General features: G+C 37.8%; 1 protein-coding gene across 7 annotated transcripts in view; it reads left to right on the top strand.

The window, feature by feature from the left end:
• LOC122803484 (galactosylgalactosylxylosylprotein 3-beta-glucuronosyltransferase 1-like) overlaps nucleotides 1-17022 on the top strand; it is a 783044-nt gene that overhangs the window by 619062 nt on the left and 146960 nt on the right. For all 7 annotated transcript variants that reach the window (XM_044073111.1, XM_044073112.1, XM_044073116.1 and 4 more), the window contains one exon: nucleotides 12471-12767. In XM_044073111.1, coding sequence (XP_043929046.1) covers nucleotides 12471-12767 — 297 coding nt within the window. The remainder of the gene's footprint in view (nucleotides 1-12470; nucleotides 12768-17022) is intronic.

Genomic DNA, 17022 nt, shown 5'->3' with positions numbered 1-17022 from the left:
TAAATACAACATATGAGTTTGGATATTGTCATTGCCTTATAGTTAAAAACAAGTTATGATTTTCTGTCAAATGAGAGGATGCAAGGCAGTCAATATATATATTCAAATTCTTCATACAGTACACCACACATCCTCTTATTCCAGCCAGTTTGTCATGAAAAAACAGCAATTGAAGATGTAATGTCTACATTTTGCTCCTATACTTCTTACATTTCTTGCAATTGTATACATGACATAAATGAAACTAGTGTGGAGTGGTGGGGCTGTATTGCAATCACTGCAAGTGGAGAAAGAGCCCAAAGTGAGTTGTGCATTGATCAATGTGATAACGACTTCTACTTATGTGAATAACAGTGACAGCTGCTGACAGTTTAACCTGAAAAGTGACAATGACTCAGTACTATATTGTAACTGCACTGTGCTAATGACTTGCAAAGTTATGTATGCCCAGACAGGTGATAATTGCTGGCATTCATTATATTACCTTCTGCAGGTGTTATACAACACAGTAATCTGTTATAAGGCCATAGTCAGTCAAACAGTATAACACTTACATATTACTGTGCCCTTCCTCCCACCTAAATTCCACACATGACTGACAAAGCCAGGAGAAATGCATACAAATATGGTAGCTCCATGCTGTCAGTAGTCACTCTGTAATAACATTTATCTCACTCAGGCAACTACTCACTATAATCATATTAATAATAAGACATGCAGAAATGTCAAACTAGATAGCTTGTCTTCTGCCAATCACTTACTCAGCAAAAACAGTATAAAAGTTATTATTGAGCCCATCCTCCCACCTATTTGTTAGCAACATACCAAGCAATGAGGAATGAGTCATGTTGCAATTGTCTGTCTACATCACAAAATTCTGTGGAATAAACAGTAAATATCAAATACATGAACACAGGTGCAGACCTTCATTTGCCAAGTAATATGGTCTGATACCCTTGTACTCCCATGCTGACCAATATTGAACCCCCCTGGAAACACACCACAAACTAAGGCAAGTATTGAAGGCAATCATATAATGTCCAGGCAACAGACTCACACACACATTATGTGCTGTGCCACTGTGCCACCCACTACATATACAATGAAACCAAAGTGTACATAATTACCTATCTACATTTGTTTACCTATCTACATTTGTTTAACTACAGTATTTTTCAGGTTATCTGCCAAGAAATTTCCAGTCCAAGTGAAAACAAAAGCTAGTCTAATGCTGACTTTTCACAGTGTGTGTGTGTGTGTGTGTGTGTGTGTGTGTGTGTGTGTGTGTGTGTGTGTGTGTGTGTGTGTAACATCAACATGGCCCATACACACAATCCCTATTAATCACCAATTTTCTTGCCCGTTGCACTGTAAACATCACAACTATGTCACAGTATATAGTACAACAGATCAGAACCATGCCAGTTGTGCTTTCCCTGTAATATTCCCTCTCTTGTATTAATAATATAAATAAAACTTTGCTTTTGCATCCCTAAACTACAAAATAAGCTATCTACAGAGTGCTTCCAGAGTACCACAAAGTGAACGGACGCCATAAATATATGTCAAGAATTAAATAAAAACAAAGTGCATAACATAAGAACAATAAAACACAAAACATGAAAATGCAGATGGAAATGTACACCTTTTCTGAAACCCTGACATGCTCCCTTGCAAACTTAATCTGAAATTAAGCCACATTTCCATAAACTAAGTCAGAGTATGCACAAACACCAAAATGCAACATCTCCCCAGCGACCCCTTTCGCAGTTTGCCCTACTATGCACGAGCACCAGAATGCAACATTTCCATCAACAACCCTTTGAGCAGCCCTTCCAAGTATTCACGACAACCAACATGAAACAGTAGCCCCAGTGACTTCATTAGTAGAGCAGAGTATACACAAGCTGTAAAATCAAACATTTGCCACATGACCCATGCAGTATAATGTGCACATACCAGTTCTCTCCAACTACACATTACCCACCTAGAAACCAGACTTCCAAATGTTCGCTAGGACCTCAAAAAGTCATTTTCCATGGCTTACTGATCAGTGGCATAGCTAGAGTTTGTGCTAGTAAGCTAGTAAGATTGCATTACGGAATGGATGGCAAACTGAAGTTCATAGTTACTAGGTATCTCCGCCAAAGTAAAAAGTACAACACAGTACAGTATCAGCAATCCATCTACATACTGTGGAAGTAGAACCCACAGCCTTCTGCATCAAAAGCACGTATACTGCCTGTAATACCACAAACAGATTTGGCAATCCACTATCAAACATGCCCAAGGTTGTTCAAAAACTTCAACTGTACAAAGGATTCTTAGTATATTTCCCCATACATAAACAGCACTCATTTCACAGTGTCAACTTCACTTAGGGCAATACTGGCAAAAGATAAACCAAAGAAGAACAGCATCTGATCACAAAAGCCTACATTTTTAATAATACCGAAAGCCAACTACTCTTGCTTGTTCATTTTATGCTGCAATAGGAAATAGGAAATATTTCAGAGGCTATGAAGTCAGATTCACAGAATTATTACTGCACAGCAATAAAACACCAATAAGTCATTTGTGGCCGGTATGTGTAGGAATACAAGTGCATAAATCATTCAAAATGGGTGAAAATTAGTCCGTAAACAACAAACCTTTGCTAAAATTGTGATAATGTAGGTTACATCACTAGTTATTAAGTTAAACACTGCAAGTAAGTAAAATGTTTTGAATACATGCTACAGAGTAAACGCCAGTTCTTATGTAAAATGGAGGGGGGGGGTTAGCTCCGAAGCTCCATTAAGAGCCTGAAGTCTGCAACCGGTAAACTACTAAAACCAAATGCAAAAGGGCCACAGCATGTGCACAGTGATTCCTAGTTTAAAACTTTTAATTTAAAGTTAAATACCCCTGCACCAGTACACAGTACTTGCAATGCATCACTGCACACCTGTCAGCCAATGCTACCTCGACAAGAGAACATAGGGAGACTATCACTACTTCCGGGGGTGGTGGAAAAGAGTGTTCATAGGTTAGTACTAGGCTAAGTGCCCTTGCGAGCCATTGTAAGCCTAGGCAATTAGCCCTTGTGAGCCTCAAACCCGACACCTTGTGTTTGTAAGGCAAACAATACATAAGCAAGCAGCTACTGCAGAAGCCAGTTCTTCACAAGTTTGCTACCCATCATCTGTCAGATCAAAGTAAACTTGCTGGCACACCACAAGAAAATTTTGCACATATTATACAAAAATATTAAATCCAAAATGAACAAACACTGCACAAAAGACTGCCATAAAATGTAGAAAATTATATCTTTACTGTTGCTAGCAGTCACAGTTTTTTGCTGACAGTTTAAAGCTGCTCCACACTAGTGTAGCTTTTACACAGCACCTCACGTACCTCACACATTTTTACAGATCACCCAGTCTATAAGCCATTTCATTATCTCTCCCCTATACCTTGTGTCTGTAAGGTAAACACATACCCATTACCCATTACACCAACCTCCTTCTTTTAAATGCCTCCAAAATCCATTTATGTTCAGTATTACTTATCGTGCTACACAATATTTCTCCACAAATTTTTTCTCCCTGTTAATCGACTACTTTTCTGATGCCTTCCATTTCCTTTTTATTGTAATAATTAGAGTACTACATTGTACGTAAACAAGATATTTACTTGTAAACTGGCTTCTTCCCGAAATAAGAAACACTGGCTTCCTTCAAAAACTCCTCAAACACACACTATACACAACTTCATGGCAGTCAAGTTCAACATCAAAACATATGCCTCACAAATACTAACAATACACCTTTGATTCTTAACAGCAGCTTTATGTACTATTTTTGGAAACAGGAAGCCAAATGATTTTTAATAAATTATGCGGCCCTAACACTTCATGCATCATACTGATGCATGATACTGCAGGTCTTGATTTCCTTGGCCATACGACAATCATGACAATAAAAAAATGAGGGGGGAAGCTTGTTTATAAACTTTATGCTAGCGCTTTTGCACAGGCGCTTCGGAGTCCATTCATTCTCAGCAGCGTAACGCAGAACAACAACAAAGTATTCAAGATCTGAAGAATAACTTATTAAAATCCTAAATGTTACGTTCAAGACAAACACAATCAAGCAGTACTTTACATACATTACAACATATGTTACATTATATAATGTGATATAGGTTCATAGGTTTATACTAGGCTATCTGCCCTAAGGTATTTATAAGCCTAGCCCAAAGTTTTGTGGCTTACGCCACCCCTTATGTTAAAAAATACTGTGCCCATTAGTTATAGGTTCATAGGTTTATACTAGGCTATCTGCCCCTAAGGCAAGATTCTCATGTAGGGTGGCATTTTGTGTAATAGCACTCATTGATGTTAATAACTGTTTCTTCTCATATTTCCTACTTGTGCTGTCAGGGCTTTGTATTAGTGTAGGACATCGCAGTCCATTCAATTTAAGTTTAAAAAAGTTTAAGTGAGGCATCATCAGGTTGCAGTCATTGTAAATGTAGCATATCATTGGGCACTACTCGGGTTATTACTTTTCCAAACTTAAGAACGTCTACCCCCCCCAACAACGCTGTGTTAATGTCTGCAGAAGTAATAAAAAGGTGATGGATTTTTAGACTGCCCTTATAAGTAGCTCCATAAGGTATCTTCCAAACTCATAACTGTTAAAACGCCGATAAAAACATTTAACAAAGCTTCTCATGTGGAAACGGCAGTGTCTTCAAACAATAGGCCGATCTCTGTAAATATTGCCTTAAAGGGTGACACTGTGCAGCTGTGGGATTTCTGACTTGACACAAGCTTACGTGCAGTTAAAGTTCCCGTTATGCTATGCATGTCATTTCTATGGATTGTACTGGCAACACGATAATTACAACTGGAATGGAGTTAGTCAACCCAGTGCCGTGAAATCGGTGCAGTACGAAAAGAGCAATATGTCAGGCAAGATGCTGACCTGGTCATTAATGGGAGGTCAAAGAAACGCAGATAATACGTGTTTACATCTCCAGTAGGACCCTATTATAACATAAGAAATCAAAGCTACCAAATTCGGTCCCAAAAGATAAGCGTAACAGCTCTCTGGAACAAAATTAAAAAGACTTATATTCTCACGCATTTGTCACTCAAGCTACTACCACAAAATAAAAATGTACCGTGCCACCCATAGTGTTAATGATACATTACATTTAAATTTATGCAAGATCAGAAAGGTTAAATGTAACAGCTTCTTGCTTTTCCAGTCAGCCCTCTTGTAGCGTCTCTTCATCCGTTCATTTTGTGATACTCGTAAATGATCCAACAGCTATCCCACAAAAATAATGCAGATGATGACCAGTTTCACTCTTGGATATAAGCTAAACTATTTCTACAACGTTCAAATGACAGTGTCAAGTAAATCAGAAAAATAAATAAATGAAGAGGCCGTACTGTGACCTAAAGAACAAGGACCCCATCAAAGAAATCAAACTAGGACTCGCAAAATGAAAACAGTAAACGTTATTTTCTAAATTCCCCTCAAGCCCCACAATGACACCCGTATTTAAAAGTTTTTGTTTAAAGCAGTCTATGACAACAAGTACTTTATTTATTTCACTGTGACATCATGCAAGTAATCCCAGGCGCAGCAAGCAATACCAACAAGAAGCTCTAAAAGAATGGAGAAAGAACATTGCTTTTTCTTCTAAAACACCTACATGACAACTGCTCTTGCAAAAATTAGTGCAGAATTCAGAAAAAAGTACAGTACCTGAGCGCTGAGCTGACCGGGCACTCTACAGTACAGTGGATGAATGTTAACTCCCGGTAGTGCCTATATGGCGGTCCATAAAATCCTTGACTAGCAAAAATTAATTTGAGGATCCAGTAGCAGGTAAAATCACCAGTTCTTCGCAGAAAGAAAGGAAATACCTGCTGCTGGACCCTCTTTTTATAAGGGGAAAACAAAGAAGTTTAGGCTGGGGGTGGAGGTGTTATGCAAGCGGTGGCTCGGAATGCAAGAATCTGATTGGTTGCCACCACTTGCTTACCAACAACATTTAAAACGTATTTTCTGTCATAAACTTCTATGTGACCTTAATGTAAAAACACACTGAATCGCAACTAGATAAGGTAAATTACATATTCAGTTACGATTTCAGTGTGTTTTGCATTAAGGTAAACTACAAACCTGCAATACACTTTCTCTCGCTTGTGGAAGCACTCGGGGGTAATGGCTAGAAATTTGTATCTTCTCATGGCGCGCTCGGGTTTAAGCACATAGTCGCCATGAGAAGGTACTCGGGGTTAATGAGTTAAGTTCAAAGAAAGAGAGAAGAAGGAATATACAAACCAATTTTGAATAAAGGGACACCTTTAGCACTAATAAACTTAGAGGTTACTGTAACTGAAGTACCAACTGAACTAATCGACGACACCCATACCCCATACAATAACCCCCTAGCTGGATCAGATTCTGTCATCACAATAAATCAAAATGTCAATTTTATTTTGACATTTAACTTAAAGGCTAAAAATTATGGACATTTTGAAAAAAAAATTGGCACTTATTTAGTACAGATAGAGAGGTAGCCCAAAAGGTAGGAACATCTCCAGTTATAACATATAGGAGGGGAAAAAACGTAAAAAATATTCTAGAATGACACCATAACAGCACACACAGGAGTGTAGGTATGTCGAGATGTGAGATGTGTAACTACTGTAAATACATTGACATTGGTAACAAATTTACGATCAGAGATAGAAACTACTTACTTAAAAACAGACACAACTATAATTCAAGAGGGGTAGTTTATTTAGCCCAATGCCAAATATGCCCATCTTTTTACGTGGGCAAAACTGACAGAAGATTGCGAGACATAATCTACGACCATGTATATGCAATCAACAGATATAAACAAGACAATGCCTTGGCTAAACATTGTATGGAACATCCAAACCACTCATTCAAGTTCAAAATTATTGAACAAATTCTGGATCAAGATGATAAATTACAAATTATGAAAAGGGGAGGTTCAAGTTCATTATTTTTAGAGAAAATGGAACTGCTGTGGCAATTACGCTTAGATGCATGCAGACCACCAGGCCTTAATGAAGTTTACTCATTAACTTGTATACTAAAACTAAGAAATTGGTTATGCTAAGATTGGAAGTAAGTACAAATTAGTCTCACACAACAATATATTGGTATTTCTTCCTTTATACATCTGTTTCTAAACCTTGCGTATACCATTCTTAGGGTGATTAGAATCATCACAGTTATTACAATTAAGTGTATGTAGTTAATTAAATTTTAGTGAAACACATTTATATACACCTATTCACATACTATTATTTGAACTAGTTACACTTAATGTAGAAGTAAGTAAAAAGTAAAAACTAACTAGCTATGGTCGGTGCAGAAATGAGCAAAACTAACCACAGGAAGTATGATTCATTACTTCAATACACACCTTCTACCCTTACACTTTGTGTATATGATGGTGTTTATATGTTTTCATTTATTTAACATCACCACCTTTTCAAATTTATTTTAGAACTGGTATATAAAGCCATATAAAACCAACATTAATACAATCAGATTTTTTCCGATTGTATACATATGTAATGCATACAACAATGTATTACGTTGAGCAGCACATTACGACTAATTGTTCCTATTACTGTTTTTCAAGTTTGATCCATAAATTATTAGGTCGGATTAACAATTATTTTGAAATTTTTAAATAATTGAGTAAAGAGTATTAATCCTTCATGTTTTTTAACTTTTTACGAATTTTTACTGTTCACATATCTTTTTACAACGTGGTACATATGGTGCTTGAATCACTTGTACAGCCTTTTTATTTAGTAGGTTAATGCTGTTTTACCACTCAAGGGTTAATGATAGGGGTACATTTAATCATGTGACAACAGCACCATATTTAAAGTTCCACGTTACGGTGTGTTAGTATCTGAAGAAGTCTGTTAACCTTTGCAGACGAAAAGCGCTTAATACTACACCAGTTTGTTTTTATTTCATTGTGTATAGCAGCAGTTCACTGCATTGCCGTGTTTGCTGACATCCAATTAAATATCATTTGGTTTCATGTTGCCATGTTTCCTGTGGCTTTTTTCGTATATTTGGAGCTGAGATATGTCAGAATGGAGAAGGAAAGGATGTTGTCAGATGCACTGAAGGCTGAGATCTACAGTATGCCCTGTGAGTCTTTGTCAATTTTTTCTTTACAGATTCAGAATAAATTGTGAGCTAGGTGGTGTGTGTCTGTTGTGTTTTGGGTGTATGATACTTATTGACAGTAGGTTGATGTGACAGGTTTGCCTCCATGTTACTTAAACATTTACATATATCAGACGTTGTACTATGAACTAGCAGAAGCAGTGAACATTCAGTAAGCATAAAGCAGTTGCTACACTGTCACAGAGCATGTAATGCAATCAGACCGGCTAAGGGCTGCTTGAAGTACACAGGCATGGGACAGAAACTACTATGGAAGACCCTGAAAATTATGCATGAAGTATTTATGGCAATATTTTGAAAGTAAGCTAGATGGTAGTTATTCAAGCTGTACTTAGTGAAAAGTGAGAATTAGGCTTGCAGAGAATGGTAAATTCTGGTATTGGCTTCTACCTGGCTTTTTCCTAGTGCTGGTCTCACCACAGTTGCACTCAACTAGGAATCAATGTCCTTAAATCTCTACAAGATGAATTATCTGTCTCCTACCACTTTTACAATACTTAAACCTCCTACTTCACCCACTATTTCCTTGAACCTTCTGAAGTATATGCACTAATGTTCCTTTTTAATTAACCCACCCTTCCTTCTATGCACCATCTTATCTATACATATTGTTATGCTTTTCAGTATAATAAACACTGTTCAAATCACAGCCCTTCCTTATTATAGCTACCTCATGTCTCATATAAAATGTTGTTCTGTTTTCTTATACTGTGCTGTCATTAGACATACACCTTCCTGAGTTACTGGGTTTATCCTCACAGGTATCCTTAACCATTTCCTTGACATTATGCTACAGCATGTGGAGGAGTATATCGGGTTCCTCAGGACAGCAGAGAACAGAACCAACACCATGTGGACCTTATGTCACACAGCTCGTTTCCCTAAGGTGTTGGGAGCCATAAATTGGTACTCAAGTTAGCTATCATGGCCCCACCACATTCAAAGGGCCTGCAATACATTTATAGGATGGGCTTCCCCTCTTTGAACTACCAGGTGGACTGCAATTCCCATGAGTTTTTATAAAGTGTCCTAGTGCCACCATGACAGTCCACTTCACATATTTGACATATGTCTTACTATACCAACAGTCTCAGTGATGGGACTTCCCTCATGGTCACCTTGTTTGTTGGTACACACACACATGGCAAATATATAGGCCCCTACACACAAGTAGCATACATAGTGGGAGCAGGTCACATATAATATTTTGTTTATTACGTGTTGAAGTAATGACAGATATGACCTAGATCCATCATTAAAGTTACTGATGCACAACCCTCAAACTATGCAAAACATGGCCCGTAACACAGACCATGTGGAAACCTAAAACATAGTGGGGTGGGTATATGGACTACTGAAGGAAGACATCTAATGTTTAAACACTTAAGGAAGGGCACGCTGATATAGCTCAAATATATGCAGCAAGATATTTGTTGTATGTGCCATGATTGTCAATATGGTATTGCATGAACAAATGGATCTGCAGGTGAAAATCATGGTATGATCTGCTATACAGATTGTACCAGCAGCAAAAGGGCAGGGTGGAGAGCCATAGGAGAGAAATGCAACAGCAGAACCACAGTTGAGGTGGAAATGGGTGGAATATTTTGTTGAACTGGCAAAAAGCTGGCATCTTGTCTAAAATTATGTGTCATGGTACACATATCACAAAACAAAATTATGCATACAGGAGAGTACATTGACTGGGCATACTGTACATCAGATATCATCATACAACAGTTAAGGGATGAACAGGGCACAGGTAGCATAATGCAGTGACAGGTGAGTGCAACACTAAAATGTTGGCTAGTTTTCCAGGAGGGGCACTTTGCAGTCCCTGTACATCAGAAGGCCGTGGGGAGTAAGGGGCCACATCCTCCAGTGTTCTGATGATACTGCCATGATATTTACCATTGCAGGTTTCCACTATAGTTACTTGCAGTATTGGGACTGATCTGGTCCATGGCAGGAAATTGGTAGAACTATGGGAACATGCACCTGAATCATCATAAAGTGTTCCAGGTTTTGAGAGACAGAAGCTGAACTACCCAAAACCTGGGCAATGCCAGGGATCAGAGGTGGAAGACCATGTAGCCACAGCTGACACTGATATTGTCTTACCAGTGGTCTGTGTAGTATGACATAAAGTAACCTGTACCTGACCACCTTGCATCCAGACCCAGCCATGGCCGTAGACCACATTGCCTGTAGAGACATACTGGATGGCAACTACAATGTGCTTCATGGATACATACATGGGGAGAATATTACCCACCAGTGATCTCGGAAGTACTATTTATTTCCTATCCCTGTAGTCTATGTCACTGTGCCATTGGTATACATCCTGTCTCAATCTACACAGTGCAGTCATCCTCTCCTCAGTGCTGTGCATAACAGCTATCTGTGCTTTGATCACTGACCTGCAGATCCACTAGTCAGTTCTAAGTGTTGTATCAATATCAGGGATAATCCTGGAGCCATGATGGAATTGCACTGCCATGCATCTCTCCTCATGATTAATATGCCCACTTTAGGGCCAATTGGTGCACATATCAAATGCATGTCAGGCAAGAGACTCAGGTAGACCATGCTTGTGACTCTCAGGTACAGAATGTCTGTCCTAATCTGGTCAGGTCAATTGCTCAGCCAGTGCCTCTACAGGGGCATTGTAATGGTAGAAGCAGGTGATCCTTTCCCATACAGTGTTGCAAACGGTGCCATTGTATTATCTACCAAGCCACATGCATGCTGAGATCATCATCATCAGCCACAGATGCCTATCTTCTCATGTTGTGCAGGATCCTCCATCACTGGATCCTCTGAAATTATGAACACACGACACCACTGTCAGTTCAAACACATATGTCTTCATAACTTCCTATGGAATGCATACTAATATACATAGAAACAGTACTACAGTATTATGGACTTCATACATTGCCATGAAGGATGTTGCATGTGCAGGCCAGAGGTGCCTGGAAGAAGATATATGCAGAGGGGTCGTGGTCAATATCTCACTTCAATCATGCAGTGGAGTGTGTTATTATCTGCCTTAATAGACATTATTAGCCCATTGCTTTCCCTAATGACAGATTGCTGATTGGTGTCAGACCTGATCCCTTATCCAAACCACCCCCAAGTATAAGGGGAAAATTATCCTGGCTAGCAAGCAACATTAAAAACTCCTTGAACAATGTTAGCCACTTATATGTTGATGGCCCACCCCCTGTTGTTGACATTTCAGTCACAATGTCCCATGCTTTTTCCTATGCATGAAGTATCATGTCGCTAATCCCCCACTTCACGTGTTACAGAAAGCTATTATGGCCACCAACAGGCTACACATCTTGCGGCAATCCCTGTAAAATCCAGTTTTAAAGAAATGTCATATGAAATATCAGATCTGAATTCAGTCTTTTAGAATTTTAGCTTCTAATTTTGCATTCCTTTTGTTGTGTGGCAGTTGACAGATTCAAATTTTAAATTGTTCTCATTGTGAATAAAATACAAACAATGTGTATCATTATTTGTTAGTACTTGTCATCATGGTGTGCATTAACTAATAATAATAATAATAATAACATGGTTTGTTGTAAACAAAATAATTAAAATGGAAATAAAGCATGTCATTTAGTTTAAAACACCAAGCACATCTAAAAATGGCAGCTTTTTCAAATAATCATAAATATATTGTTGCAGATACACTTAACACTGCATTTCTCTTCATGTTAATTTTAACCAAAATGTCATATAGCAACTATCACAAACTATCTCACAAAAATGTGATTGTATACAATATTTACAGTGTGTGTCTTCACCATTCCAATATTTAAGAATAGGAAACTTTTCCTGTAGCTCTAGTATTTTAGTACAATATTTAAAATTAGCTAATTTTAATAAAGTCCCTGTTCTAATTGTCTCAGTTTCTTTGTGACATACTAATCTTAGGGAAGGAAGACATTCCTCAAAGGTAATTGATACTCCAACCATTTCCTTATGATAGCCTTTCTGGCTAAGAGTAAAACTGACAGCTTTTTTTACAATATATCTTGTTATGTCATATGGATTTTCATATTTGCAATTTCATTATTTGTTTAGGTATGCCTTAATAACAAGAGACCAATAAAGGTTTTTTTTTTATAAAATGTTTATCTAGTAACAAATAACACATAATCTAAATTGTGAAACAGCTCTGAATGCATTTGTTTTGTTTTTTAGTTGCGGTACACAAAGAAGGTTTCAGTGTGGCCAGTCGCATTTGTAGGAGGTCTGAGATATGAAGCACCAAAACTTAGCACTACTGGAAGAGTAGTTGGTTGGAAGACAGTATTTGATCCAAAAAGACCGTTTGCTGTTGATATGGCTGGGTTTGCTGTTAATATTCAATTAATACTGCAGAAGCCTAATGCCATTTTCAGGCTTGAAGGAGTGAAAGGCGGCTATCAGGAGACCAGCCTGTTAAAAGATCTGGTAATCATGGAAGAACTTGAGCCAAAGGCAGCAAACTGCACTAAGGTAAGTTTTAGGGAAGGTAAATGATTTGGTCACACCAAGAGTTAGGTGAATGAAAACATGATTCTGGTTAAGATCAATGGAAAAAATCATGTTATAATCTCATCATAAAAAAGAGAGGAACCTGTGTTTGGCTTACTTCTACTAGAACAAATTACACTTTACTGGATTATTTATATGAAGACGCATAACTTGAAAAACTGTAAAAAAGAGAAAATTATTTTTTGCAGAAGGGCAAGTCTCCCTGCTGCCCCATATAAGAAGTCTGTTGCACCCTCACCCCCCTTACTCGTATATAACAACTCTGTAGCCCTACAACATTGGAGAAAAGTGCAAAATCAAATTACAGTGTACTGTAGATCTATAATACAAGTTGGTGCAACTGTGATAAATCTTGATCAAAAGTTATTATACTAAAGCACTCACACTAAGTTAACAGTGTCATTGGTAAATGCTCTGTCCCGCAAGTTTGCAACCAGTAAGGCAGCATAGAGCAGGAGAGAGTCTTGCATATAAAATTTGTACTTTGGAGCTTTACACAAAACATTAGCATTCTCCTCTGCTATCTTTGTAAGTAAGTTTGTATGCACAGTAAGATCATGTAATTAAAATTAGCAGATGTATTACACATTGTAACACAGCATGCCGGTTGCTCTGTTAACTATTACCTTTAGGTAAAGCTCTTTAAGCGACCTAAAGCAGTGAAGTGTTAGATCTGCTTTAAGAAAGAGAGTGAATGACCAGATAAAATGCTGGAAACTTTTTGAGGTATAAGTTTCCCCAAAAAGATGTTAATGAGTAGCACTGGTAACCTGAGTGTTGGTGGAGTGACAGTGATAAGATGTGCGTCACACTGACTGCTGAAAAATAAAACTTGACATTTCTCCTAAGAAGACTGTTGCTGTTGCCTTTCAAAGTTGTTACACTATAAAAGTTTCAGAGAGTATTTCATGTACAAGTATCAGGAAACATTTGAAGGTCTGTGTAGGAGACTGAAATTTGTCGCAGGGAATATTTCCTGACTGCAGGTCACTCTACTGAACCTTAGACGCCTGCTTAAAGAGACTGTGTAAATATTGCAATAAGTATTTATTTAGGGTTTATACTAGACCATCGAAAATTCAGTTCAGCAAATGGCACTTTTGGTGCACTTACATAGAACATGCCATTCGTCAAACTGTTCATACTGAGATCGCAGTACAGAGAAAATCAGGAAATTTCCCCTTTCCTCACTGTAGTGCAACCTCAGAGTTGGTATATATAACAAGAGCAGAATTTGATGAACGTTGAAGTGGGTTTTCACTGATTTAATATAGACACATTATTTATGTATTTACTTATTTACATTTTTATATTTGTCTCCTGGGCTGTCCATACTGGGAACATGCCCATTTTCTAAGGTTTGACTCCTACTATAGCAGTGGCCTCTGTACTTCAGCGTCACCAGCTCAACAGGTGGCACACTCAGCTTTGATGCTGGAAGGTAAAATGACTGTTGGTTTGCTTCCTACAATGGGCACTTAAATATGTGCCAGAATTCACAATGTCACCAAGCCTCTTGGATCCCTTCACTCTTACTATGCATTGACCTGGTCATGCATCTGTGGTTGTGAGCAAACTTTGATGATCCAGCTTGGAAGACAGTCTTCAGCAGCATCCTGGTATCGCTGTGAATAATGCCACAGTATAAGCATAAAGTAATTGATTTCAACAGTTGACTTAATAATTGGCATCATTGTAGGGGGGCTCCAATGGATGGTAGCTTGAAGAGATATGATAGACTGCCTTATTTTTTCATGAGGAATGGCCTATATATCTCTCTTCATGAGTTTGGTGTATTCACCAAAACATTCTGTACACCCATACTGCCTCTTGTTAGGCAGAATCAGTCTCCTGTGTCTATCAACCTGCCATATTTTGGTCCAGCCAATACAAATGTGACACTACTCAATGCCAGAAGCCTGAACAAAACATTGGCTGTCTTAGAGCTCTTCTTGACCCTTGAAACCTCATAGTCTTAGCAATAAGTTAGCAGACTCAGAGGCAGTTTTAGCGGGTGATGAATCTGACATTTTACTAATAACTGAAACTTGATTCTATGATAATAAAAGATTTGTTGTCTATTCCTAGTTAGTCAGGACATCATGTTTGCAGACAATGTAACAGGGACAGTGGAGGTTCCAATATATGTCTCGACAAGATTCATTTCATCTACTTCCTTTGACAACAATACTGAATTTTCTATCAATGAAAATAAGAAATAAGAGTCACAACAGGGACTTACCTCTTTTTATCAGACTCCTAATATTAGAAAATATATGATGCTTAACTTTGTAAAAACATTGCAAACTGTTTTCCTAGTGACTTTGATATAGTTGCTGGGGACCTTAATGAACATAATACTGATTGGTCCACTGCTGGTTCTACTTGCAATGATGTTAATAACATGTTAATAATTAGTGAAATAAGAGGTTATTCTCAGATGGTTAGGGTAGCAATAAAGGTAATATTTTAGATATGATGTGGTTACGCAGTAGACAGACTAATGATTCCTGCTACATTGACATTTGATTAGGTAGTTCTGATCATCTATGCATTATCTTGGAGCATGGACTACCTACTTGTCACTTGAGTATGTTCTATCAAAAATTAAGAACTTTTATAAAAATGATTTTGGTGCAATAAATGTAGCTACTCGTTCCTGTGATTTGGGAAATGTCATTTTGTGGCCAGCCAATTTGGGACAGCTGGACACTATTTTATGAATATATTAATAATTTGATTAACTGATTTCTTCCTGCAAGAATTGTATTAAATAAAAACATGGGAGGACCTTTGGTGGAATGACTACTTAACAATAATTAAAAGTAGAAAGAAGTTATAGAAATATTTCAGGGCTCATTTACATCACAGAATAAGTTATATTATATAAACTGTAAGAAGTTATGTCAGAGTACAATTTACAGTATCAGGTCTTTTTTTTGAGAACGATTTACTAAAAATCTGAAAGATAATAAAAAGGCATTGATGAAGCATTTTAGATGTTGTGGGTTAGACAGTCTTTCTGTGATAAGTATATTTGATGTGGTAAACTATTTTACAGAGACTAATATTTTTGTAAATATGATTGCTGATGGATTGTTTTGAAAGTCAAATTGCATGAATATAATTTCCTGTTTAGAATAATTTCTGTCTGTGTATTGCCCTCTTTTTTATGAAAGGGGATATAAGCAAAGTTTTATTGACTATCAAGTCTAATTATTCAGCTAGGCCAAACTATTTAAATTGTTATTTTTTGAAGAGCATTGCTCGCCCCATGTATGAACTACTTATTTCAGAAATCTTTGGAAGTTGGTTATGTCCCTGATATATCGAATGAGTCCATAGGGATACCGGTCCAGAAATGTAAAGCAAGTTTGTCTGTTAATGACTTACATGTTTCTGACTCATACCATTCAGTCAGCACCCCATAATTTCCTCTGCAGAAGTCCTAAAAGCCTTCTCCAAAACTAAGAATTCTAGCTCCAGCTTGTTTCTTCATCAAAAACTTCCTCAGTCTTAGCCTCTCCACTGGCTATCTACTCATGAACTAGATTTTCTGGTACCCCTTCAAAAGGGGACATGTGTCACTGACAATGGAGACCACAGAGCAATTAGCCTTACTAGTACAGTTTGTAAAATAATGGAATATATGATCATTGAACTAGTAAATAAGGATATTGGTAACTTACAAACCCTTAACCCAAACCAATCTGCTTTGTAAAATGTGGCTCCTGCACACTCAATGTGCTGCATTTCTTTGATTTGACCAAAGAAGCACTGGGTGAAGGAAGTGTGTACACTCTGACCACCGTGGGACTGATGCAAGACTGTACACACTAACCAACGTGGAACTGATGCAAGACTGTACACACTGACCAACGTGGAACTGATGCAAAACTGTGCACACTGACTAACATGAAACTTATACAAATTGTACACACTGACCAGCATGGAATTGATGCAAGTCTATGCATACTAACCAACATGGAACTGATGCAAGAATGTACAAACTAACCAATGTGGAACTGATGCAAGACTGCACACACTGACCAATGTGGAACTGATGCAAGACTGTACAAACTGACCAATGTGGAACTGATGCAAAACTGTACACACTGGCTAATATGGAAATGATACAAGTCTGTACTCACTGACCAACATGGAACTGATGCAAGTCTGTGCACACTGACCAACATGGGACTGATGCAAGACTGTA

Source organism: Protopterus annectens, chromosome 5.part1 (genome assembly GCF_019279795.1).
Source record: "Protopterus annectens isolate FY-2018-M chromosome 5.part1, PAN1.0, whole genome shotgun sequence".
In the NCBI taxonomy this organism is placed as follows: domain Eukaryota; kingdom Metazoa; phylum Chordata; order Ceratodontiformes; family Protopteridae; genus Protopterus; species Protopterus annectens.
The sequence above is the reverse complement of the archived record's forward strand: the minus strand, read 5'-3'. Positions and strand labels throughout refer to the sequence as shown.